The following is a 25358-nucleotide window of genomic DNA, read 5'->3' on the forward strand; positions in this document are numbered from 1 at the left end:
CGCCCGAGTCCAAGGACTTGGAGCCGCCATCTGAGGCCACCACAACGAAACTGCCGGTCATTAATTAATAAAGTTTCTTCTCTCTCTTTCCCAATGTTTGTTTCCTCCAAACGTAGTCGCACTTCAATCGCTGCTCCCATAATCACCCTTGCTGATGTTGGTGACAATTTGTTGAGAACAGCTTTTTGCCCGAAGCTTCGGGACCTATTCGGATCAACCTTGGCTGCTGTGTCACGGATGAATTTGGTAAGTTGTCCTTGCTCAAGTGTAAACACACCTTACCAAATTCTTCCATGCCATAACGAAGCACAGCATTGTATGACAGTGACCTTACCATATTTTTGCGCGTATATATAATCTGCACCAAGAATTAAAAAAAGATTAACAATACAGTAGCGTTGCGGGTTGTATGCCAATTTCGCCTTGAGGTGTGGCCTCACAGCAGCATGCACTGCGTTGCCATGAAACCACACCTCAAGGCAAGGTTCCTTTTCCATTCAAAGTTTCGTTCTCTCTCAGGGAACCCTACGCTCATCCCAATCCTACATGTTGAAGCACCCTTCTTCCCTCCTCCATGGTTGCCCATTCTTCTCTTTGCAGTTGGCGTTTAGTAGCTGGCAAACAGCGCACACGGTGCCAGAGCAAATAGCAATTTCAGCTTGCGTATCCTGTGATCATACGTCACCCATTCCCGTGGCGCTATCTCGATCCGCGCAAGGCACTTCACAACACAGCGGAGAGCTAAATCACCATTGGGATTGGCGGCTTGGTTGCATTTGCTCCGTTGCCATTGCCCATGTGAGGGCTGCTTCGTCCACTCTCATCCTCTGTCATGTGAATGCCAGCTGTGAAGTGATTGGATTCACATCACATTTCATGAGACTGATTTGTCCACCATCACATCCGTCGTGGAAGTCCATCTTTATCAGCATTGCCAAAGAAAAGTAGAATAGAGCCGATGGCCAAAGATACAACATGGACGAGTTTGAGCATTGTTGTGTGCAGTTATTTCCACAGAATATGTGTGCATATTTCTTAATATTATTTTTCGGGCTGTTGTAATTGAGGGCATGGGGCATATGCAGAAAAGTATGGTAGGCATGTTGAAGCGAGAGGCAGCAGGAAAGAAAATGTGCTCACCCCTGGTTCCACTTGTGATGATGCCAGGAATATCACAATGTTTGTCCACAGTCATTGAGTGAGATATTCCATGTGTGCGCATGACAGCAGTCTTGTTAATTTAATTAGTAAATAAATATTTACTGCAATTCATACAGCTGGTAAAACCACAGACCTTACTTTGTGTAGTCAAATACTTTGGTATTGCTATCAATGATTTGCATTTTGTGTGAAACTGCGACATTTTTTTGCTTCGAATCCACATTGGCTTCCTTATTTCCAAAGATATGGCAGCATTAACAGACGCTGCTGCTTATGACATTGTGCCTGACAATGTGACTTCAGAAACAGGTACTTATGTAGACAATCTTAGTTGAGCTTGTGAGATCCTCTCACCGTCTGCCTGAAACTGGTTAGCATTGCCAAAATAAAGCACCAAAAGTGTCCTGCTTCGGCTGTGGTCTCACAACTCCATGTCACTGCAGGCGGGTATTTGAGAGGGGAAGGTTCAGCTCTTAAGAGAGGTGTACTGTAAACTGTAGCTTGGAAAGACTGCTTACTGATTGCCCTGCGCATATGTTAGGCAGAATTAGGCATGAGCAGTCTGCGGGAAGTATTGTCGAGTCTAGTTACGCGGTCTACTTTTTTGGCATCTCCACTCCTTTTTTTTTGTTCTACAGACACACTAGCCGATGGCGGCTCATCTAAGCTCTTCAATAGATGAGCAATACTTTGTCTCTTTGCAATAAACTCTGCCTCTCACTCCGCCCCTCTTTGATTATATAGTTATGGTGTTTACTCGAATCTAATGCTCACTTCTTTTACGATAAAACGGGCCCAAAAATCACATGCGCGTTAGGATGGAGTGTGACCCTAAATCTGCGTTATTATATCGCCATCAGCATCTCAATATCGCCTCCTCGTATGCGCTTCGAGTCTAGCTGCCATAGCTTCCTCCATCTGCTGTAGTACATGTGCTTAGGTTAGTCCACCGTCTGTCTTCCCGTTTTCTGCTTTTGTTTGCTGTATCAGTATAGAAGTGCTGACGGCAAAGGCACGTCAAGTTCATCGTGATGCCACAATTCAAATGAAAGTGATCACGTGTGCGGAGACGGACAGAAATCAGGCCGCACCACAAGCATTTGGAGTCCCCTAAACTTGTCTGCAAGACTGGTGCAAACAGAAGGAGAGGCGTTCTGCTCTATCAGCTGCTGCGTACGGTGCAGCCACGCGACTCGTATCTTTAAAGCGATGTCCAATGGGGACAGAGTCTACACGTCTAGGTGCATCATGCTGTGTTCTCGTCGCTTAGTTTGCGTTAAAGCGAGAGGCAGAACTAAGGTCAATTTGCTCACTTGTACTACCCTACTTCCTCACTCCAGCATTTTGATAGCTAGCTTCCGCGGTCATCGAGTGAGACGTGTTCATGTTTGCTTGTGTACACGTGACAACATTCTTGTTAATTTAGTTAGTAAGCGAATGTTAACAAGTTTATGTGGCCAATTAGACTACTATCCTTACTTCGTAAAGCTGTCTACTAATTTGCTATCGCAAGCGATGCTTTACATTTAAGGTGAACCTGAAACATTTTTATTCATCGGAACTTTAGTACCTTGGGAGTAAATCTGTTTTTGCATATGAGAGAAAGTTGTATTTCTGTATGAAAAAATGAGGTGCGCGGTACTGTACAGGGCCTTTGTTTTTTTTGTTTTGGTCACAGAAAAGGGGTGCACGTTACAACTGAGAGCGTGTTAGAATCGAGTAAGTACAGTAAGCATATGTCCTGAGATACATGCTCGTATACTCCAATGTGCAATAAAAAGAGAAACACTTCGCGAAAAATAACGCCATAGCAATACATACAAAAAGCGTTTAAAGGGCCCCTGACCAGGCCCCATAACAAATTTTTGTTATACGCTGGAAGTTGTACCGTGTCCTCTAGGGAGCATTCTGCTGAAAAAAATTTTCAAGTCGACTCATTAATAGCCGAGATAGCAATACTATTTCAGTGCCGCGAACTCATGATTTCAGCAGGCGGGCTCCACTGCATAGCGAGACTCCCTCTTCACTCGTCCCGCCTAGCCTCCGCAAGCGAAATTCTTTCCCTGCGTTCTCCCATGCCGGACCTCGAGGATCGCGTGACACATATGCATGCGCCCCGCCTTCACTTTATTTTTCTCCTTTTTTTTTTCCCCCCCTTGGCGATGCGCACTTGCCCAGGCAGCGTTGCGTGTGAGCTGTTATCGTGTCGCGCAGCAAACGATTTTGCGCCCTGTGCACAAGGACACATGACTAGCGGTATAATTCAGTGCTACACGAATGCTGAGGCAGAACAAGTGGATCGCAGAGCATGATCATGTGCTGGAACATGGTAGAAAATGGCATAGTTTCAGTACCTGTGCACATGACTGCATGACCGTGGAAACAAGCAGACGAAGCGGAAGTACATCTCTCTTGCGCAGGGACGCGACTACGTCACCGTCCGGCTTGGAACAGGGTGGCCGCGAGGAGAAAGAAAAACGGCGTTCGGTTTGAAATTTCAGATCTTTCCGTGGCGCGTTGCAATGTAATACTTTTCAGACATGATCGTTATCACGCAATGTATGCTCTGTGCTTGTCAGTTCAAAATGGCCAGACCTGGTGAGGCAAGAGTTCTTTTTGAACAGATCACGAGCTCTGAATTAGCTGTTGCACCATAAGGCAAGTTTAATGCATCCTGTGTGTGTGGCTGGAACTGTCGAAAAGTTTGGGGAAAGGTGCAGCCTGTCTTAAGCAAGAAACATTGACTTATTTTCTGTTCAAAGAAATTTCGGAGGTTCATACAGGTGAACACTCAAGAATTGCAAAGTGGTTGAAGCTGTCAAACATACGGAAATACAAACGTGTTCTATTCACCTCTGTCAATGTTGACCACTCATTTTCACATTTGAGAGCCTGTAAGCTTATTCTGAATGTGATGCAAAAGGATAGAAAGTTGGGCAAGTTGGTACGGTAACATAATATTGAATTGAAGCGTGAAGTGACAGACAGAGACTAGAAGCAGACAGGACGAGCTCTAACTCTCAACTATATACAAAAAGTGCTTTTGCGGGAGAGCACCATGTGCGACAGGCCAACGAAGACGCTTTTGGGAATGGATTAGGATCGCGGAGGAAACCACGAAATTCCAATGGGCCCATGCTCGTCTCTCGTTACCGAAGAAGGGTAGGACTACACGGGACCAAGGAAAAGTGTTTGTACTCGGCAATCAACAACTCGCAGGAAACATCAAAAACACTCTGCGCAAGGGACCAAAGTTTGCCTGTGAACTTGATTTGTCACCTTCGCGAAAGGTCAGCTTGTCGAGGTCCATTTCTCATTGGGTCACTGAAGACTTTCGACCAAGATGTGTGACTGAGTGCGTTGATGTGATCGCAAGGGCAGCACCTCAGCCCTGTGAGTCAGACCACCTATCTGGTGTCAGTCAGTCAACAAACTTTATTGAGGTCCTAAGGAACTACTAAGTCGTAGTTGCGGGCCGCTCCCACGTTGGGGCCGGAAGACCATGGTTCTCCGCCCATTTGCGGGCCCTTTAGACAGCCCTTAGTTGGTCCTGGGGATCGCCGCTTTTAAGGGCCTCTTCCCAGTCCTCTTGTTTATTAAAAGATGCGTTTTCTAACGCAGAGCATTGCCAGAGCATGTGTGCTAACGAGCAATACTCTTCATTGCACTCGGGGCAGTGTGGGTTGATGTCCGGAGCAAAGCGGCTAAACTTTCCTCTCGAAGGGAAAGATCCTGTTTGTAACATTCTCAATGTGGAAGATTGTGGTCTAGTTAGCTGTGGGTGTGGCAGCGGGAATTGCCTGCGCCCAAGCTGGTAGTGTTTAACTATTTCATTAAAAGAGAGTAGAGGATCAGAGTTATGCTCACAATCCCGACTGCTTAGCGTATCAGGACCATTGCGGAATGTTAGACCTCACGCCTGGTCATGAACTAGCTCATTCGGGTTGGATTTGCTGGGATGTACATTGGTTCCCATGTGCTCCGGGAACCATGCGATAGTGTGAACAGCATCAGGTGGTGTTTGCTTGATTATAGCCGCCGCCTCTTTCGAGATTAGTCCAGATAGAAAGGCTCGTATGGCTGATCTCGAGTCAGTGTAGATGTAAGGCCGCGAGGGGTCATTCATAGCTAGCGCGATGGCAGCCTGTTCAGCCGCCGCTACCGTGATGTGTCTTATCGAAGCTGCATTGAGAATTTTCCCGTGAGACTCAGCTGCAGCAGCTACAAATGAATCTGTGCGCCCATACTGGCAGCATCTACGTAGGTAGTTAATTGCAGGCTTTTGTGCGTAAGGTCAATGAGAGAGCGGGCTCGTGCCTTGCGTCTAGCTGCATTATATTGGGGGTGTACATTACGAGGGAAAGGGCTAACTTGAAAGGTTGCCCTAACGGTGTGAGAGAGGATGATGGCATTCTCGTCGACTGCCATGGGGACTAGACCTGCGGACATTAATATGCTTCTGCCTGCCTTCGAAGACGAGAGGCGGATGGTTTGTGCCGTTCTTTGTGCCTCGATTACCTCCGTCAGGGTATTGTGAACCCATAATTGTAGGAGCTTCTCCATGCTGGTGCTAGTGGTGCTCATCAGCGCATCAATTTTGGCCTTCTCCGAGCGGGACCAGTTGAGCGCCGATGCTACGTAGTTTATGTGACTCATGAGGAACGCATGATACAGCCTAAAGAGATTGCTCTCACTGAGGCCGCCTCTGCGGTTTGAGACTCTTGTGATTAATCGGAGCATGTTTTCCGTTTTTGCCTTGGCGCGGACAATAGTTTGATTGTTGCTCCCCTTTGTATTTAGGATCAGACCTAGAATTCTGACCGATTTGACTCTAGGGATCATCTGGCCAGATTCAGCGTATAGGTTAATAGGAATTTGTTCGAGAGGGGTAGAGTGCCTCTTGCCCCTGCGATCTGGTCTATAAAGCAGTAGTTCTGACTTTGAGGGTGATAGACAGAGTCCCGTCCCTTTTGAGTGCTCTTCCGTAATATCCAAGGCCTCCTGAAGGGCACGCTACATGGCCCCCTCGGACCCCCCACCGCTCCAAACGGTGATGTCGTCCGCATAGAGCGAATGATTCGCGCCCTCGACCCTAGCCAGTTTTTCCGAGAGGCCTTTCATCGCTATATTGAAAAGAAGGGGTGATATTACTGCACCCTGCGGAGTGCCCGTAGCCCTCTAACTTGAACTCGCGAACGACTCCCTTGCATGTGTTGTCCGAGGCGGCTAAATAAGCTGCCACATCGTAATTGCCTTCCCTGAGGTGTATCTGCTGAACGGACGTGTAGGCACATGCGTTCTTCCTCACTGGCGTAGAAACGACCAGAATGTTCTGAGCAGCGTTGGGGCATATAATGTCTTCACCAACTTCGTCCGGAGCTAAGGCCGCCGCCATGGCCAAAGCTTGGGCTAATCGAATGGTACTGACTTTCTTAACGTCAAGGCCTCCTCTTGGTCTGACGATGATGCGTATATGGTCCCGAGGCATTTTCGGGAGTCTTGAGGCATTCACGAGCTGCTTCATCGCGCTCTGTCGGGTGGCCGTGCGGCGGCCACCTTTCCCGCTATTGTGCGTCTCCGTGCTGGCCGTCGACTTCGGCGTCTCCGGTCGAGCCTTCTTGTTTCTGCCCACTGCTGTGGTCCAGCCCGGGCAATTTGCTTCGGCGGGGTCGATCTCGACCCCTTCCACCATCTCAACTTCAGGCATTTCGCTCCACAATGCCGAGTAGGCCGTGGCTTACCACAAACGCCGCGCCGACACTAGGCTGCGTCCAGTAGGGCGAGCCGATGAACACTTTGGTTGGTAGTTCAAAGTCTCTCAAATTGTCGAAGAGCTCACCTATCGACAAGAGTCCGGTATGGGCTGGTCCCTTGCTACATACTGCGTCGAATGATGCACAATTTTCCAGGATTTGGCAAAAAAATCACCAAGATCATTTGAAAAAGCAGGAGCCGATGTTTGCGCGTCCGCACTATTCGGCGCCCCCTGGCGTCTCCTATCTGGGGTGTAGCGTTTTTTCGTCAAGCGTCAGCTAAGGTTGGTTACTGCAGACAAAGAAGGTTTCTTCGTTGTTGTTCCTGAGGAATTGTACGCACAAAGAGCTAAAACTGCTATTGACAAAAATTTTGTTTCAAAGAAAGACCAACTTAAAAAAAAACGCAATTGAATTGCTTGAGCAATTTGGTCTTGAGCGCCTCGTGTCGGGAGTAAAGCAATCCAAGGGTAATCCACCTCGACACCAGTCCACCTCGACATATTTTTTAGTGCTAAGACACGTAAGCCGGAATTACCTTTTTGAGCCATTATTTCTGAAAAAGGAACGTGGCACTACATTGTCTCAACCTTTTTGTATCATGTACTATCTTCAGTTCGCCTTGAAGACCCCTTCCTGATGTGGCATTCAGAAGAAATTGTAGTCTTCCTAACTGAAAATTATCCAGGTAAATGCTCGCCAATCGGTGTTGATGTGAAAGATATTTTTTTATTTGCTTTTAATGCCATTCCAGAGCGTTAGGTGATGTAAGAAGAGGAAGAAATCTACAGCTTTAAGATGTAGCCCACTGATGTGAGATAAGGATGTGTTCACATCTTTTGGACAAGCCCCTTTGGTCCTGCAGTGGACATGGAGCAGAGTGAATGTGGTGATGACAGAATAGGGTAGACCGGCCAATCTCAGCGTCTTTTTCTTTTCATTCCTTTCACGCCACTGCAGCCATCGTCTCAGCTGAAGGCTGCCTCACTCGATGGTGCCACCCAGTGCACGGCGGGAGGATCGCAGCAGCTCTGTGGCCCCCCAGCTGCGAGAGCAGCTGTGGGCAGCCTGTGCGGCAAGCGCAAGCGCAGCATGCGCGAACGCAGCCTTGAGTCAGTCGGCCACCGGCGCTCCTCTGAGTGCTGCGACGACATGGAGCTGGAGGAAGCCAAGCCTCACCATGGGTGGGTGGTACCCATTTGCCTTTGTCTTCTGTGCTGTGTTTTTTGCTGTGTTACTCCATTTCCTATGTAGCAGCCAATGATACGAAGGCAAGTGAGGCTTAGCACTTCTTGCATTCTCCACGAAAGATACTAATGCGTCCTGTATTAACCCTCTAACGGTAAATTTTTTTTCAAGAAATGTGACCTCACAGGGTCACATTTTCTTATTGCAGATTCCAAATCTTCAGCACAACTTACAGTTGGAGCCAACTATATGAAAACCATTCACATCAAATTGTCCGTTATATCGTACTATTTCTGAACACCATAAATTTACAATTAGTCACTGGAAGCAATGCTAGGCCTAGAATGTCGAAACTCGCGTGGCTTCTTCATACGACCCCTGAGATTAGGTGGTGCCTGTGGTGCACTGAACATCTTGGAGGTGATGTGCTGGCATCATATCTGTCAGCCACCAGGTCCCCATCTGCTTAGGTGCTACTGTTCATCACAGGCCGTTAGTAAGAATACAGAACTACTAACCCTGCAGCTTTGAGAGCATTGCTGCAGTAGTATAAGCTACCCATTTATAAGCAATTTAATCAAAGTGAAGTTTCATCACTAATGGCTTTAAGGGCCGCAGAGAATTACGTGGCGTGACCTAATGAATAAATTGGGAGAAATCCAGGCAGAAGAAAGAACATGCAGGAAAATTAAAGGCAATTTGCGGTAGCAGCTGGAACTGGCTGCTGAAATCTTTACTACTAGAAAATGACAAACTGTCCAGCACAGCTCCTTCGAGATGAAGCAAGAAAAAAATGAACATATAAAAACGTGTATTTTTTGTTAAAAGAACAAAAACAAAATACAATTTAATTGTACAGTCAAACCTCGATATATCGAACACGGATATATCGAATTATTGCGTATATCGAACACTTCCTATATCACATGAAAAATTGCACGCATTTTTAATTCTTTATTTCGAACGGGGCCGGATGTAAACTGGATATATCGAACTCCGCCGCCCCAGACCAAGTGCGCTCTGTTGACAGGAGACGAGCTTTCCCGCAACACTCTCGAAGATAGCGGCGGCGCGATGGGCGTTCCAGACTGCTGCGTACGACAGCTGCCCACATCGGTTGCGCCGAGGGCGCCATTCGAACGTAGCGGCGTACACACGCTGCGGCTTGGAGCCAGCACGGCTGCCTCGATCACGCGTGCACGGCAAGCCTCGCCGTGCGCGCGTGATCGAGGCGGCCGTGGAGCCAGTTGGAGCGCTTTGTCGGTGCTGAGCCACACAGCATGTGCATTGAGGACTTCGTTGGCGCTGACGACAGCACCGGAACAGTGGCGGAGTTGACAGACCTGGAGATCACGGCAGAAGCCACTGCTGAGCGGCCAAACGAAGACGCTGCCGAGGCTGATCCAGCAAGCGCTGATGTTGCCCCGCTCCCGACTGCACCTGAGGCTGTAGCTGCTTTGGCCGTTGTACGCCGCTACTGCGGCGCAATAGAAGGCACTGGACTGTCTCTTGTGGACCGTTTGGACTATGTTGAGGACGCCGTGGTCAAGCACGTGGTTGCCAATATGAAAAAGGCTACGCTGCTTCAGTACTTTCAGCGAACTAAATAAATGCTTTGTTTGAAGCTTCATGTGAGTATCTATTGCGCCACGATTGGTTCATTGATTGATTTGTGCTAGTTTTTGACTCGTTTTCTACGTGATTTTATATATCGAATTCTGGCTATATCGAACTATTTTGCGATCACCACGCTGTTCGATATATCGAGGTTCGACTGTAATTTTTCTGTAGTCATCATCATCATCAGCCTGGTTACACCCACTGCAGGGCAAAGGCCTCTCCCATACTTCTCCAACTACGCCGGTCGTGTACTAATTGTGGCCATGTTGTCCCTGCAAACGTCTTAATCTCATCCCCCCACGTAACTTTTTGTCACACCCTGGTACACTTCCCTTCCCTTCGAATCCAGTCCGTAACCCTTAATGACCATCGGTTATCTTCCTTCCTCATTATATGTCCTGCCCATGCCCATTTCTTTTTCTTGATTTCAATTAAGATGTCATTAACTCGCGTTTGTTTCCTCACCCATTCTGCTCTTTTCTTATCCCTTAACGTTACACCCATCATTCTTCTTTCGATAGCTCGTTGCGTCGTCCTCAATTTAAGTAGAACCCTTTTCGTAAGCTTCCAGGTTTCTGCCCCGTACGTGAGGACTGGTAAGATACAGCTGTTATACACTTTTCTCTTGAGGGATAATGGCAACCTGCTGTTCATGATCTGAGAATGCCTGCCAAATGCACCCCAGCCCATTCTTATTCTTCTGATTATTTCAGTCTCATGATCCGGATCTGCCGTCACTACCTGCCCTAAGTAGATGTATTCCCTTACCACTTCCAGTGCCTCGCTCCCTATTGTAAATTGCTGTTCTCTTGCGAGACTGTTAAACATTACTTTAGTTTTCTGCAGATTAATTTTTGAACCCACTCTTCTGCTTTGCCTTTCGAGGTCAGTGAGCATGCATTGCAATCGGTCCCCTGAGTTACTAAGCAAGGCAATATCATCAGTGAATCACTAGTTACTGAGGTATTCTCCGTTAACTCTTATCCCCAATTGTTCCCAATCCAGGTCTCTGAATACCTCCTGTAAACATGCTGTAAATAGCATTGGAGAGATCGTATCTCCCTGCCCGAAGCCTTTCTTTATTGGGATTTTGTTGCTTTCTTTATGGAGGATTACGGTGGCTGTGGAGCCGCTATAGATATCTTTCAGCATTTTTACATATGGCTCGTCTACACCCTGATTCCGTAATGCCTCCATGACTGCTGAGGTTTCGAATGAATCAAACGCTTTCTCTTAATCAATGATAGCTATATTTCTGTGGTAAATTTTTTTTTCTTGCAGTAGTAATGTTTTCTGTCCCTTTGCCTCTGCCTTTTTTATGCTCTCTGTCTAACACTGGTTGGAAGAAATGTAGTACAAATGGCTAGTTGATATGAATTTATTAATAATAAGAAAAACAATGAAACAGCGCACTGAAAAAAAATAGACATGTGTGCACACTCTAGGCATACACTGGATTGCTCTCATGAAACAGGCAGAGGCTTTTGTTTTGAGCTAGAGGTAAATAGGCTTATGAGGGCAATGATGATTCAGCCCTTTATTTTGCTTCTGTACACACTTCCTTTTTTCTTTTCATTCATGGTGCGTGCATGCCACTGTGTTGTTAATCTGCTATTGCTTTCTTCCATTGTGCAGTGAGGCCAGCAGTAGCAGCCTGAGCAGCAGCGAGAGTGATGCTGGCATCCTGACAAATGACGAAGGCCGTGAAGGTACTGGTTCTTCCTCTTCTTGTTTTGCACATTAGTTGCAGCGCTCCACTCCATTCCCAACATGCTTGAAAGCGCCACCAAAGGGAACAAATGTAAAGTCGAGTGAATCGGTGAAAATTGCATTGCTGGGACAGCAGATCAATCACAAGTGGAAGCCAGGTCAAGGGACAAAAGGCAGCTGGTGATGCCACCTTGAAACAGCTCAGGCACTGGTTCTCTGTCGAATCACAGGCATTTGGAGCATCTGCCTGTTGCAAGTTTTTTTTTCGATAATAAAGGACAAGAGTACCATCTGTGGTCGTTCAAATGTATACAGCGGAGTGCAGGGTTATTCAGCAACCTAATGAGGAACGAAAGGGCACAAACATGGACAACCAACTGTGATGTGTGACAAGCAGTGTTAGTAACACATCAAACTTGGTCTTATACAACCTTGCGCTCCTTACTTTCCACTAGGATCAATTAAAACCATGCACTCTGCTGTTCACATTTGAATGACTGCAGCTAAGGCATTTTGTTTTAGGCTAACCAACAATAACCTGCCAACTTGACAAAGTCACCGAAGTAGCAAAAAGGCTGTTTTTGCAAGTTATATTTATTTACAAAACACTGCATTGCGAAGACAGGAAGTCGGTGCAGTGAAATCAAGCGCAACGAGAAGTATTGCATAAGAAAACAGGATAAACAGCAGCTCTCAAATGATAGCAATATACAAGAAACCTCACATTCACAAATCATGGATGATTTAAAAAAAACATAGCACTACAGTAGAACCCACTTATAGCTATACTACTTTTAACAATATGTTGGATATAGTGTGAGCAGCAGATGCAACATGTGGTCTCCTCGCTACACTCGCGGCGCACACACTCTAATATTGCGCCCGCTGGATGACCACTGCAGATTCGAGCGCTCTGAGCTGCCACGCATGCAGGGCGCGGCGCCCTGCATGCGTGGCGGTGAACGGTGACAGAGAGAACAAAGAACAGAGCCCAGCAGTAACAGGCTGCCTATCCTTTGGTCAATGCCTACCATTGCACGCCCCACAGCAGAGAAAATGGAAACAGAGAGAAAAAAAACAGACAAACAGATGGGGGCATGATCAGCACGATCAGAAGATGCTGCTTCAGTACGTTAAGACGACGGAAGAGTGCATGCGCACTGAGGCCAGAACCTCGATGAGCCGAAGTAACCAACGGCCAGCGGCGGACAAAGGGGGCTGCCGCCTGAAGAGAGGAACACGTACTCACCTTCCGACGCCGCGTATTGAGCGCGCGTGCCCGGAGCGCACGCAACCAGGGCCCGATTCCCGCCAAAATGTTGGCCAATGATTGAAGCCTGTTGACCTTCCCTTGGGCGGGATAACAGCTGAGTGACAGTGTTTTATGACCAGCTGCCACCTCGTCCAGGCAGGGAGGAAATGGACACAGAGCCCCCGGATATGCGACGCAACGGCTCCATACAACCCCGGCGAGTGCCCGAAACCCCACAAACATCTACCGTAAAAACCGGACTATAGGTCGGACCGGAATATAGGTCGATCCCCCAACTAACGAATTCTCAAAATGAAAAAAAAAAATTTTTTCAATGGCAAAAGCACCGAAAGACATGACACCCTTACCTTGAAACAAATGCGACTTAGGGGGTTGCACAATGGTGACAGTATTTATTTAAATGCTGCTCGCATGTGCACCAGGCCAAGTTTTTAGCGGTATCGCGCGACCATCGACACACGTGCTTGTCAACACCTTATTAACGGCGCTGAGCAGCGAAACAAACGAGATACGCGCATGTGTACACATGCCCTTACTTTCGCTATTTCGCCGCTCCGTGCCGTGATGATAAGGTGCTGACAAACACGCGGGTCGATGGTCGCGCGATACTGTTAAACATTCGTCAGGTGTACAGTACACAGAAGGGCACGAAGTGCGCAAGCGCTACTCCGAATCAGAGCAACGCCTTTGATTAGAGTCGGATGACGAGTGCTTCTCGCTGCCCAGTCCATAGGTGAGTGCGATCTCTACCGCTTTCAAACGGATGCATTCGGCAGTCACAGGCAGCGATCACACGCAGCTCGCGGACGGACTCTGCAACCTTGCCTTCCAGTTCTGCAGTCCGCTGCGATCCGGCACGAAATGACGTTTTCTTTTGGTTGCTGCAAGTTGTAATACGTTGCTTTTGCCTCTGCCCCTACCGAATGCTCTTTTCGGATACTTCAAGTTCGCGCTGTGCCGCCAGGTTGCCGTGTGCTTCCGCGTACTCAATCGCTTTTTTCTTGAAGGCGACGGTGAATTGACGTCGGCTTCCGCTCCCGCTCATTTTGAAACAAAATGAAAGTGTAGCCTTTAATTAATATAACTTTGCGACAATGGAAACGCAAAATGCCTGTACCACAGTGTCGCCATGCCGCCATAGACGCCGCGCTGCTGCTGATGGCGATGGCGAAGGCGGCTGTTTACTTCATCCGCCCATTGTTGCAAGACTTGCGTAGTTTTTCCGCCAGTGTCCGGTATATAAGTCAAGGGTTGACTTTTCGCAATGGTCTTTTGAAAAAAAGTTCGACCTGTATTCCGGTTTTTACGGTATGTGTTCTATGGTAAAATAAACTGCTTATAACGATACTTACATGTTGCCTTGTCGGTTAGAACAATTAAATGTGGCTGCTGTAGGTGTGTGCGGCGGAAGACAAATAAAATAAAAGAGCGCACAAGGTGCGAGTTGCTTCGTCACACTTGCCTTTGTGGCACGCACCCTGCATGGCTCGAATCGCATTGCATCGCCGGCTTCACGTGCCCGTCTTCTTCTCGCAAACATCAGAGGAGTAGAATGGAAGAGGGGGTGACAAGGGCATGCCGTGCAAGGTGCGCAGCACAAAGGCACAGGCACCAAGTAGCCAGATTTAATTGTTGTAGTCTGTAATGTGGAATGGAAACATTGTGGTAAGTGGTTTATGACACACACAAGAGTCGATGGTGCAGCAGCTGCTCATCGTTACATCAGAGTGTTGTTAAAACTGGTAATCCTATAAGTGGGTTTGATCATATTTGTTCCTATAATTTGCGCACTCCTAAATTATCACCCTGATTTATGAAAACAAACTTTTACTTGAGTATTCTGTGCTCGCTGTCCTGCCTTGCCCATCAGTGCACGTGCATAAGCAGCCATCAGTGTCGGCATGATACGACAATTTGCACGAAAGCGAAAACAAAATGACAGGCGTGTGAGAAGTCTTGTGTGTTGCTGCGTGCATGAACACATGCATCCGATATGATCTGTTCCGGTGGGCACTTGGTTTGATCTTCGCACATGCTCGTGTGCTTTCCATACATGCTAGGACAGTATTCTTGAGTGATCGCTTGAGTGATCATTTGGCACTGGACTTGTCGAAGTATGCAGTGAACAGCGCTTGTGGCACTGTATGAAGTTAGTGAGCTTGGCATAGTGTAAAAAACGCTGTTGCATTTTGTGACAGGAGCAGGCGCTGCTGCGAGAAAGAGAGGGAAAGCACGAGACACCAATGAAGGGGCAAAAGTGATTGAATGATGGGAAGAGGGGTAAGGAAAACAATCAATCAAAGGGCAGTGAATGCGAGGGAAGGAAAAAGGAGACTAGGAGGGAGCCTGGAAATCAGTCTGAGCTTTCCGCATGTGAAGGGACGCTGTCCCCTTCCCTATGGAGGGGACAGTTCCATGACTGAGCTGCCGGAAGGTGGCGGTGCTTCTCACGCATCCATGTTCACTGTTTGGGAGGGGTCATCATATGAGACTGCACTAATCTGCCATAAAGCCTGGGACGTCACAAAATCAGCCAACGTATAACTGGGGTACCGCTGTAGATGTTCTTTGGGACATGTTGGCAACATTTTTGTGTAATTGGCTCACCCACCCACAAATAAAAAAAGAATTGTGCCAATGCGGTACTTCTTTCTTTCTAGTTATAAATTTTTCAATGCTTCTCCCCTCTGCTTTTTCTTTTGTGCAACCCTGTTATAACAATTATCAGTTATAAAAAACTGGATTTTCCCCGCAGGGGCGTCTGCGTAAGCAGGTGTTTGGTTTGTTGCGACACCACGTACCCGAGCACACGAGGGTTGGACCCTCCCGTGTGTAGCCGTGCGCGGCTTAGCCGTGTCCGGGGAAAGGGGGATCCTGGGGGTTGAGCCAATGCTGGGTGTTCGGACCTTTAAGGCCCCCCGGCGGAGGCAACACACCTCTTTGGCCTCTGCTTCACGTAGACGGCACCTCTGGCCTGACCCGACCGGGGGAAATCGGCAGTCGCCTTTTCCTATCCTCCCCTCCACCTTTCACTTTCTTATCTTCTTTCTTACAACTTTCCTATGTCTTCCTCTCTTCTCAGTTTTTTCACTTTTCATAGGCGGCGAGGGTTAACCTTGTGTGACTAACCTACCTTGGTTATGTCGTATTAGGTTATAGTTGACGTGTACAGCTGGCGAGGGCACGACTTGCTTGCAAGTTCCTGTCCCGTCCCCTCGTAGGGCTTCATGGTGGGTGGCTAGCATCATGACCGAACATTAAACGCACTTTATGGCTCCACCTCCCTTAGAAAATGATCGCACTCCAAAAAGAGTGCGGACCGAGGACATAACTTCCCAATGCTTCCAAAAAACAAACGAACATTTCCCCAGGTATTATGTCATACATAGTGAAGACCCAGATCAACCAGCTCGAAAAATGTCCCCATTCATAGTATCAAAATCTCTGACTTAGGCCCTGGGTCTTGGCTACAAGGTGACGAAGCTAGCCAGTGGCGACCTACTCCTCCAAATCCGAGACAAAGCACAATACTCGAAACTCCCAACCTTAGTGTCCTTTGGAGACGTCCGGGTAACCGTAACTACTCACCACTCACTAAACACAGTCAAAAGAGTAATATCTAAGCACGATTTCCTGAACCTTTCCGAAGAAGAGATGTTGCATGGTCTGAAAGACCAGAATGTCACCGAAGTCCATCGTATCAAAATCCGAAAAGACGACAAGGAAATACCTACAAAACACATAGTCGTGACCTTTGCCTCCAACCAACTCCCCGAATCCATAGAAGTAGGCTATCTTAGAATAACTATAAGGCCATACATTCCAAATCCGAGACGATGTTTTAAATGTCAAAGATTCGGCCATGGCTCTCAGAGCTGTCGTGGCTGCCAAACATGTGCCAAATGTTCATCAAATGCTCATGAATCTGTGGACTGTACCGCTGCACCATTGTGCGCGAACTGTGAAGGGAACCACCCCGCGTACTTGAGGTCATGTCCGACCTGGAAGAAAGAGAAAGAAATCGTAAAGATCAAGACCAAGGAAAACATAACTTATCAAGAGGCACGAAAACGACTCTCCTCGACATTTCATTTCAGAGCAAAAACAAATTTCGCCGATGCGGTGCGCAGGGGCGGCATACCACACCAGGCTTCGGCCACTCCCGCCCCCGGCAGACGCAGCGAAGGCTGCTCTGCCACCTCTGAACAAAGGCGCGCCGGCCTCTCAGTCGGCCACCCGCAAGGCTTCCCCCAGTCGAGAGAAGCCCACAAATTGTACACCCGCGGGATCACTGCGGAAGTCCAGAGCCTCTAGTGAGGCAATGGACATAACACAAAACTCGGCTCTGCTGCAGCAGAAGCACAACTCTCTGGAGCGAAAAAGAAAAGAAAAAACCCCAGTATTGGCACCCGAAAAACCAGTATCCTAATTTATTAACTACACTCACCAAACAGGGCGTTCCTTATACAGTGGAACTGCCGAGGACTAATAAATAACTACAGTGACATAAGAGAACTGTTAAACACACTGTCCCCAGTGGCTTTATGCTTACAGGAGACCAACTTAGGTCTAAAAAAAAAAAAGACATTTTAAATAAGTGCAATGTCTTTCAGTCTGACCGAGAACACGCAAGTAGACTGTCTAGAGGTGTTGCTATTGTAATTAAGACTGGTGTTGCAACCCAAAAAATCAAATTTAAAACCAAATACGAAGCTGTTGCCGTCACTGTCATTCATTTTAAGACGATCACAATATGCAATATATATCTTGAGCCACACCTACCAGTAACACTTAATGATTTAGAAAATCTTTTAGAACAGCTACCAGAGCCGTACCTGCTAGTTGGTGATTTTAACGCCCACTCCGGTATTGGGGGAAGTGCACACACTGATGCGAGAGGCCGTATTTTAGAAGATTTTATTTTAAGTAATAAGGTTTGCCTCCTAAACACCGGCAAAAGTACATACTGCTCTCCGAGCACAGGAAAAAAGAGTTCCATAGATTTGTCTTTTAGTTCACCGTCTGTTTTTAGTGATTTTAAATGGGATGTCATTGACAACCCATACAGCAGCGATCACCTGCCTGTATTAGCCTAACCTCTCCACCCCAAGTCATCCCAACAAAACCTCGACGGTGGAAGTTACATTTAGCTGACTGGGCACTTTTTAAGGAAAGGGCCAGCTTAGATAAAATAGTTTCAGATGATTTAAGCATAGACGAACTGAATGAAGCTATCACTAACTGTATTTTAACCGCTGCACGCCTGGCAATCCCTCGGTCGTCAGGAGTAGTAAAAGAGAATCACAAAATTTGGTACACACAAGAATGCCGAGACGCAAAAAGGAGACAAAACAAAGCCTGGGGAATTTTTCGTAGGTACTCAACGCAGGAAAATTTCATCAAGCTCAAAAAGTTCAGAACAAAGGTCCGGTATATTCACCGTAATGCAAAAAAAAACTTCATGGCAAGGTTACGTGTCTTCAATAAATAGCACAATTACATCAAAACAATTGTGGGAGATGGTAAAAAAGATAAATGGCAGCTGCTCTCCATTCACGGTTCCATTTCTCTCTGACCCTACTATACAGACAAATATAAAAGAACAGGCAGATATTCTGGGTGAATATTTTTCTGCGGTCTCCAGTTCATCTCACTATTCAGAATCATTCCTGAAATACAAAAACACAGCTGAAAGACAAAGACTGCCGACAAGTGGCGGTACAAATGAAGCAAACTGCACCTGGCCCCGACGAAATACATTATCATATGTTTGCTCATCTCTCTGAACCGGCTATGGAGGCACCTTTAAAATTCTTTAACAAAGTTTCGGTATCGGGGAAACTCCCAGAAGCCTGGAAGATGGCCGTTATTGTTCCATTATTAAAACCCGGAAAACCATCCACCCTTCCTAGCAGCTATAGGCCCATAGCTCTGACTAGCTGTCTAGCGAAGTCCTTTGAAAGTCTATTGAATATCAGACTAACATTTGTGTTAGAAGACCGGGAGCTCCTGGATGTCCATCAATGCGGTTTTAAAAAGGCTTGCTCCACCACCGATCACCTTGTCCGTCTTGAAAATGCTGTTCGTGAAGCTTTTGTACACAGGCAACACTGTGTATCTGTCTTCTTCGATTTGGAGAGGGCATATGATACAACGTGGAGGTTTGGGATCATTCAGGACCTGGCTGAACTGGGCATCCGCGGCAGGATGTTGAACTGCCTTAAGGACTTCTTGTCTAACCGTACATTTCATGTCCGCCTTGGCTCAACCCTTTCAAGGAATATTATCCAGGCAAATGGAGTACCTCAGGAATGTATTTTGAGCACAACACTCTTTATTGTAAAAATGAATTCTATCAGGAAAATAATTCCAAGATCCTTTATGTATTCTGTCTATGTAGATGATCTCCAGATAGCTTGCACATCCTCGAACATATGAACATGCGAACGACAAATACAGCTAACAATAAATAAACTAGCAACATGGGCAGACAGAAATGGTTTTCGTTTTTCCCCACAGAAATTGGTGGACATTCTTTTCTGACACAGACGAGGCATACAAAGAGATCCCACCCTACACCTGAACAAAATAGAACTGCTCGTAAAAAATGAACATAAATTTTTAGGTGTAACATTTGACAGCAAGTTCACCTTCCTGCCTCACATAAATGCTTTGAAAAAAAAAAAAAAACTTTTCAGTTCCTGAACATACTCAAAGTGCTGTCGAGAAAACATTGGGAAGCCGATAGGACTTGTCTCTTACAAATTTACCACTCTGTAGTACGTACGCTCTACCCTGGATTATGGATGTATAGTGTATGGGTCAGCAAGACCATCATACCTGAAACGGCTGGATCCAGTACATAATTTAGGTTTGCGTCTCTCCACTGGTGCTTACAGGACATCACCCATAAGCAGTCTCCATGTAGAAACCAATGAGCCATCACTTACAGATAGAAGAGCCATGCTCACATGCTCGTACATTCTAAAACTCCGTTTGCTTCCCAAACACCTATGTTACCCCATAGTCACAAAGTGCCCATCAAGAACACTGTTTAATAAAAAACCACAAGCTATCAGGCCACTCCTCCTGCGTTTCGAAGAGATGTGCCAAAACCTTGGCATGCTAGACATATTGCCAAACATTGCCCAAAGGCGAGGTCCACTGCTGCCATGGCACAATTTTCCTAAAATCTGTGATTTCACTCTGACACACTTCCGTAAAAAACAAATTCCGCAACAACATATAATACAAGAATTCCTCACACTTGAAAAGTACAGTAATTTTGCAGCTTTTTACACAGATGGTTCAAGAACAGATGCTTTCATAGGAAGCGCAGTTGTACAGGGGAATCGGAATAAATTAGTAAGACTTCCACAGTGTGCTTCCATCTTCACTGCGGAAAGTTATGGCATCTTTGTAGCCATAGAAAAAAGAGTAAATGAGCGCCTTGCCAACAGTGTTATTTACACAGACTCACTGAGTGTGCTCCCGGCCTTTCATTCTGAAAATGCAAGGGCTCCTCTGCTTGGAGACCTCATACACAGCATTACAGCAGCCACAGCTCAAGGCCACAGCATCAGGCTCTGCTGGGTACCAAGTCATGTCGGCATAGAAGGCAATGAGAGAGCGGATTTGTGCGCCACTCAAGCTTACGGCAAGCAAATTAAGAGTGTAAATATGCCCTATAGAGATTGCATGAACTTACTACATAGTAATGCAAGGAAAAAATGGCAGTCCACTTGGAACAACGAACTAAATAACAAGCTACAATTAATAAAACCAGTTCTAGGTGAATGGAAGTCATGTGTGCACCAGAAGCGTTTCAAGGAAGTCGTTATCTGCCATCTCCGTATAGGTCACACAAACATTACAGACAAGTTTCTGCTGAAGAAAGAAGACAAACCAATTTGCACTTGCGGAGATGAACTTACAGTCAATCACATTTTAATTTCATGTTGTAAACTGGAAAAGCTACGGAGAAGGTACTTTTCCCCGTTTTATAGCCAATGCATCCCTTTTCACCCAGCACTGCTCTTGAGTGATAATGCAATTGTAGATACGTCTAGCGTTTTTAGATTTTGAACAGAAGCTGGTTTTCTTAAAAATATATAAATCATCATGCAGTACTTCACCTCATACACCACAGCCATTTCTCATTCCTGAGAAAAAGGCTGAGGACTTTATTTGATTGGTTAGGAGCCTCAAGATCCTTGCCCTGGCAAGGATGGCTGCTGAGGTTTCCCAACCGCCTTTAAAAGTTTTTATTAGTACCCATTGTTAGAATCTTTTTCTTACTTCATCATGAGGTAGCTCTAACTATTTAAACACTCAACACCATCGACGATTTTTACATTTTTATAAAATTACACAGAAAATTCTCCTATACCTCGAGCTTGGTGCATGATGACCTTAGTTGCCTATGTGCCATAAAACACAACACAACACAACACACAAAACTGGATGTTTTTGGAACTTGAAAATTGTTATAAGTCGGTTCCACTGTATCTGCATATACTTTATCATCTTGCAGGTGGGAGATTCCATTCCGAAACTGAATGTAGAAAGAAAGAAAGCTCTATGTAGCACTCGCGCACGCGTGCTGACGGGCTGCTACGGGGAAGCACAGGGAGCGCAAAATATGCCATTAAAAGTAGATCAGGCACTTGCTGTGGGAATGCCCAAAGTATGCAACCCTCTGTCGAAAGCACCGGGATGAGTGGCTAGCTTTGAGGAGTGAATCTGTCCCTCAGCAAAGGCCAATAGTCTCCAGCGAGCACTGTTCACCTTTGTGGCGGAATCAGGCATTCTCCGCATGGTGTAACCCTGGGGAAAGCATTGTGGGAAAGCATCAGTGGCTGGCTCTGACCTATCTCCCAATTCCACAACTCCATTACCAATAACTTTTTTCCTTACTGTGGGGAAAATGGTTGTTTTTTGTAGGTCACGCTGTTTTTTTTTGTGTGTGTACGAACTACTGCACTCAATATTTTATGTAATACATAAACAAAGAAAGCAGAATGAATGCACTTTTCATGTATAAAAGTTTTATTAATGAGATGTACCTGTAACGCAGTCGAGCGTGCTAAGAATCTATGGGTCCGAACAGGCCGCCAATGGAAACTCACCCTTGCAACGTTTAACACTCGAACCCTCTCGAGTGAGGCTAGCTTAGCAGGACTCTTTGAGGAGATATCAGACATTGTTTGGGATATTATCGGCCATAGTGAGATTAAAAGAACTGGTGGGGCTTACACATTGCTAAATAATGGCCATGTCCTCTGCTATAGAGGTCTCCCTGATGAGAAGCAATATGGGGTAGGATTCCTAATCCATAAAGACATAGCGGGCAACATTGATGAATTCTACAGCATTAATGAGAGGGTAGCAGTAGTCGTAATCAAACTCAATAAGAAGTATAGATTAAAGGTAGTACAAGCCTACACCAACATCCAGTCATGATGATGAGGAAGTAGATCAGTTTTGTGAAGATGTTGAATTAGCGATGAGAAAAGTGCAAACTCGGTATACAGTAGTAACGGGTGACTTTAATGCAAAAGTGGGGAAAAACCATGTGGGTGAGCAGGCAGTTAGCAATTATGGTGTCAATTCTAGAAACGCTAGAGGAGAGATCCTTGTAGAATTCGCAGAAAGAAATAAGCTGAGAATAATGAACACCTTTTCAGGAAGCATAGCAACAGAAAGTGGACCTGGAAAAGCCCTAATGGTGAAACAAGAAATGAAATTGATTTCATACTTTCTGCCGATACCAACATAGTGCAGGATGTAGAAGTGATAGGTAGGGTAAAGTCCAGTGATGATAGGTTAGTGAGGGCTAGGATTCACCTCAATTTGAAGGGAGAAACAGTAAAATTGGTCAAGAAAAAACAAGTCAACTTATAGGCAGCAAGGGTACAAGCAGACAAATTTTGGCTGCTACTTGCAAACAAATATGCAGCCTTAGAACAGAAAGGTGATGATGATGACATAGAGGTAATGAATAAAACCGTAACGAGGTTGACTTCAAAGGCAGCAGTTGAAATGGGAGGCAAGGCAGCAAGGCAACCAGTAGGCAAGCTCTCCCAAGTAACAAAGGGCCTAATAAAGTAACCACAAAGAATGAAAATGTCCAACTCAAGAGATAACATAGAATTTGAAACTCTCAAAACTGATCAACAAGGCGAAAATAAGGGATATTCAAAATTATAACGTGAGAAAGACTGAAGAAGCTGTAAAAAATGGACGCAGCCTGAAATCAGTGAGAAGGAAACTTGGCGTAGGACCAACTGACATGTATGCACTGAAAGATAAGCAGGGCAATATCATCAGCAGTCTCGAAGGTATAATAAAAGCAGCGGAAAAATTCTGTATGGACCTGTACAGTACCCAGAGGACTCAGGAGTACTCTATTTGAAACAATAATGAACAGTATACAGAAACTCCTTCAATAACTAGCGATGAAGTTAGAAGGGCCTTGCAAGACACGAAATGGGGAAAAGTGGCAGGAGAATATGGACTGCCAGTCGATTTAATCAAAGATAGAGGAACCATAACATTTGAAAACTAGCGGCCTTTTATACAAACTGTCTATTGCCTTCAAGGGTCCCAGAGAAGTGTAAGAATGCCTGCAATATACTATACCACAAAAGTCAATGTTAAAGAATTGAAAAATTATAGGCCCATTAGCGTACTTCCAGTATTATATAAAATATTCACCAAGATAATCTCCAATAGAATAAGGGGAACACTGTACTTTAGTCAACCAAGGGAACAGGCTGGCTTCAGGAAGGGATACTCTACAATGGATCACATCCATGTCATTATTCAGGTTATTGAGAAATCCGCAGAGTACAATAAGCCTCTCTATATGGCTTTCATAGGTTACGAAAAAGCATTTGATTCAGTAGAGATACCAGCAGTCATAGAGGCATTGTGTAATCAAGGAGTACAGACTGCTTACATAAATACCCTGGAAATTATCTGCGGAGATTCCACAGCCACCTTAATTCTACACAAGAAAAGTAGGAAGATACCTACAGCACTTTCCGTGGAATGACTAGTTCAGATATCTCAGCCACAACTTATGGATGTAAAGGTCAAGTGAAATAACATTATTTGTGTTCCTTTGTGCTTTCAGTGTATGACATATTATGTTTTTGTTGCATGTGAAATCGACGTGCTGTGGCCACTGGTGGCAGAAACATACCGCTCTGCTCATTTCGGTGGTTTCAGATCTGTGAAATCTTCCATGTAAGGGTTACATCATATTTTGGCAGATAAAAGTGAAATTTATTGTTATGTCAAATTGCATGGAACATATGCATATAATTTTTTCTTCTGTCAAACTCAACCGTTTTGGTCGCTGTTGGAGCTAGTTTCTAGCCTGCTGTGTGTGGAGTACCGTACATCTTGCATTTGAGCAGTCCTGCCACGCGTTGCCCTTCAATGCTGTGTGCAGGGGACGATGAACAGAGTGACTTCTTCCATGAGGGCGGACCAAGCTGCTGGTGGGATGAACTCGACGGGGAGCTGGACGCCCGCTTTCAAGCCATCCTGGCTGGAAGCCTCAAGCACATGTCGCCCGCTGCCCGTCGGGCCTACCACAATAATGCCAAGGTGAAGAGCCTTTCCATACAGGAACAACGCCAGCATAGGGCCCACATTCACAAAGCCTCTTTTTGTGTTGGAGTGCTTTCCTATTGGCCGAATTTTTAATGCCCTCCATTTATGGTAGTGATTGGCGTGATGGCGAAATGAAATGAACGACACACAAAGCTAACAACTGTTTTCATTCTTGAAACAAGGAAATGCCATCACCGATTGATTATTCAGACTCGATAAATACCACCTAAAAGTCAGAATAATCGGGAGTCCAAAATATTGTATTCACCTGAAGATAATTTACTTTATTCCACAATTGACCAAAAGCTTTGCCATATTCCCGGATGATCACTTTCGGCCATATTTTCGGGTGACTAGTTTGACTAGCACCAGACCCATTAGCATCGAAGAGCAGCAACATTCTTGGCACATTCTTGGCACGCCTGCTGTCTTGTCACAGAGCTAAAAATGCCGTCATCCATTGACGTGTCAAATGCTAGCCCTGGGAAATCTTGCAAAAGTGAAAACATCTTCAAAACTGATCATTTCAGAATATGGCCCAACTTTGTCAGTGCATGTCTGTGCGCACGTACTCTTGCTTCCGACCTGGGTCAATCTATACTACAACCATTATCATGTTGTTTCTACAGATAGACAAAAGTACAGTCGTGGAATGTATTGAATCTCATTCCAAACAAACATAACAACATAATAAACAAACATGAAACATAACATAACAAACGTTGATTGCACTACGTGCTAAGCTGCATGACCGCGCGTTTCTTCACAACACTCATTGTTGTACACCTCTCCCACTTAATCGGCACCCTCGTTGTCATAGACATTACTGATGAAAGGGGCGCCACTTGAAACTGCTTGAAGTCGCTTGGGACTGTGTCGCTGTTTTTAAAGAATGAAGGAACAAATTTTTGACACTTTGAACTCGCACAGCTCACATGGCAAACCGTAAATGCTGCCTTTACAACTGAGTGGCTTGGCTTGTCTCGCGGTTTGGGAGAGTTGGTAACTACTGGATTGACTAAGCCTGTGAT

The 25358-nt window shown here is 45.8% G+C and overlaps 1 protein-coding gene across 2 annotated transcripts in view; it reads left to right on the plus strand.

The window, feature by feature from the left end:
- Window positions 1-25358, plus strand: part of LOC139048140 (G patch domain-containing protein 2-like) — a 133100-nt gene that overhangs the window by 41265 nt on the left and 66477 nt on the right. For both annotated transcript variants that reach the window (XM_070522648.1, XM_070522649.1), the window contains 3 exons: window positions 7875-8098; window positions 11358-11431; window positions 24164-24321. In XM_070522648.1, the coding sequence (XP_070378749.1) occupies window positions 7875-8098; window positions 11358-11431; window positions 24164-24321 (456 nt within the window). The remainder of the gene's footprint in view (window positions 1-7874; window positions 8099-11357; window positions 11432-24163; window positions 24322-25358) is intronic.

This window comes from Dermacentor albipictus, chromosome 7 (assembly GCF_038994185.2).
Source record: "Dermacentor albipictus isolate Rhodes 1998 colony chromosome 7, USDA_Dalb.pri_finalv2, whole genome shotgun sequence".
Lineage (NCBI taxonomy): Eukaryota > Metazoa > Arthropoda > Arachnida > Ixodida > Ixodidae > Dermacentor > Dermacentor albipictus.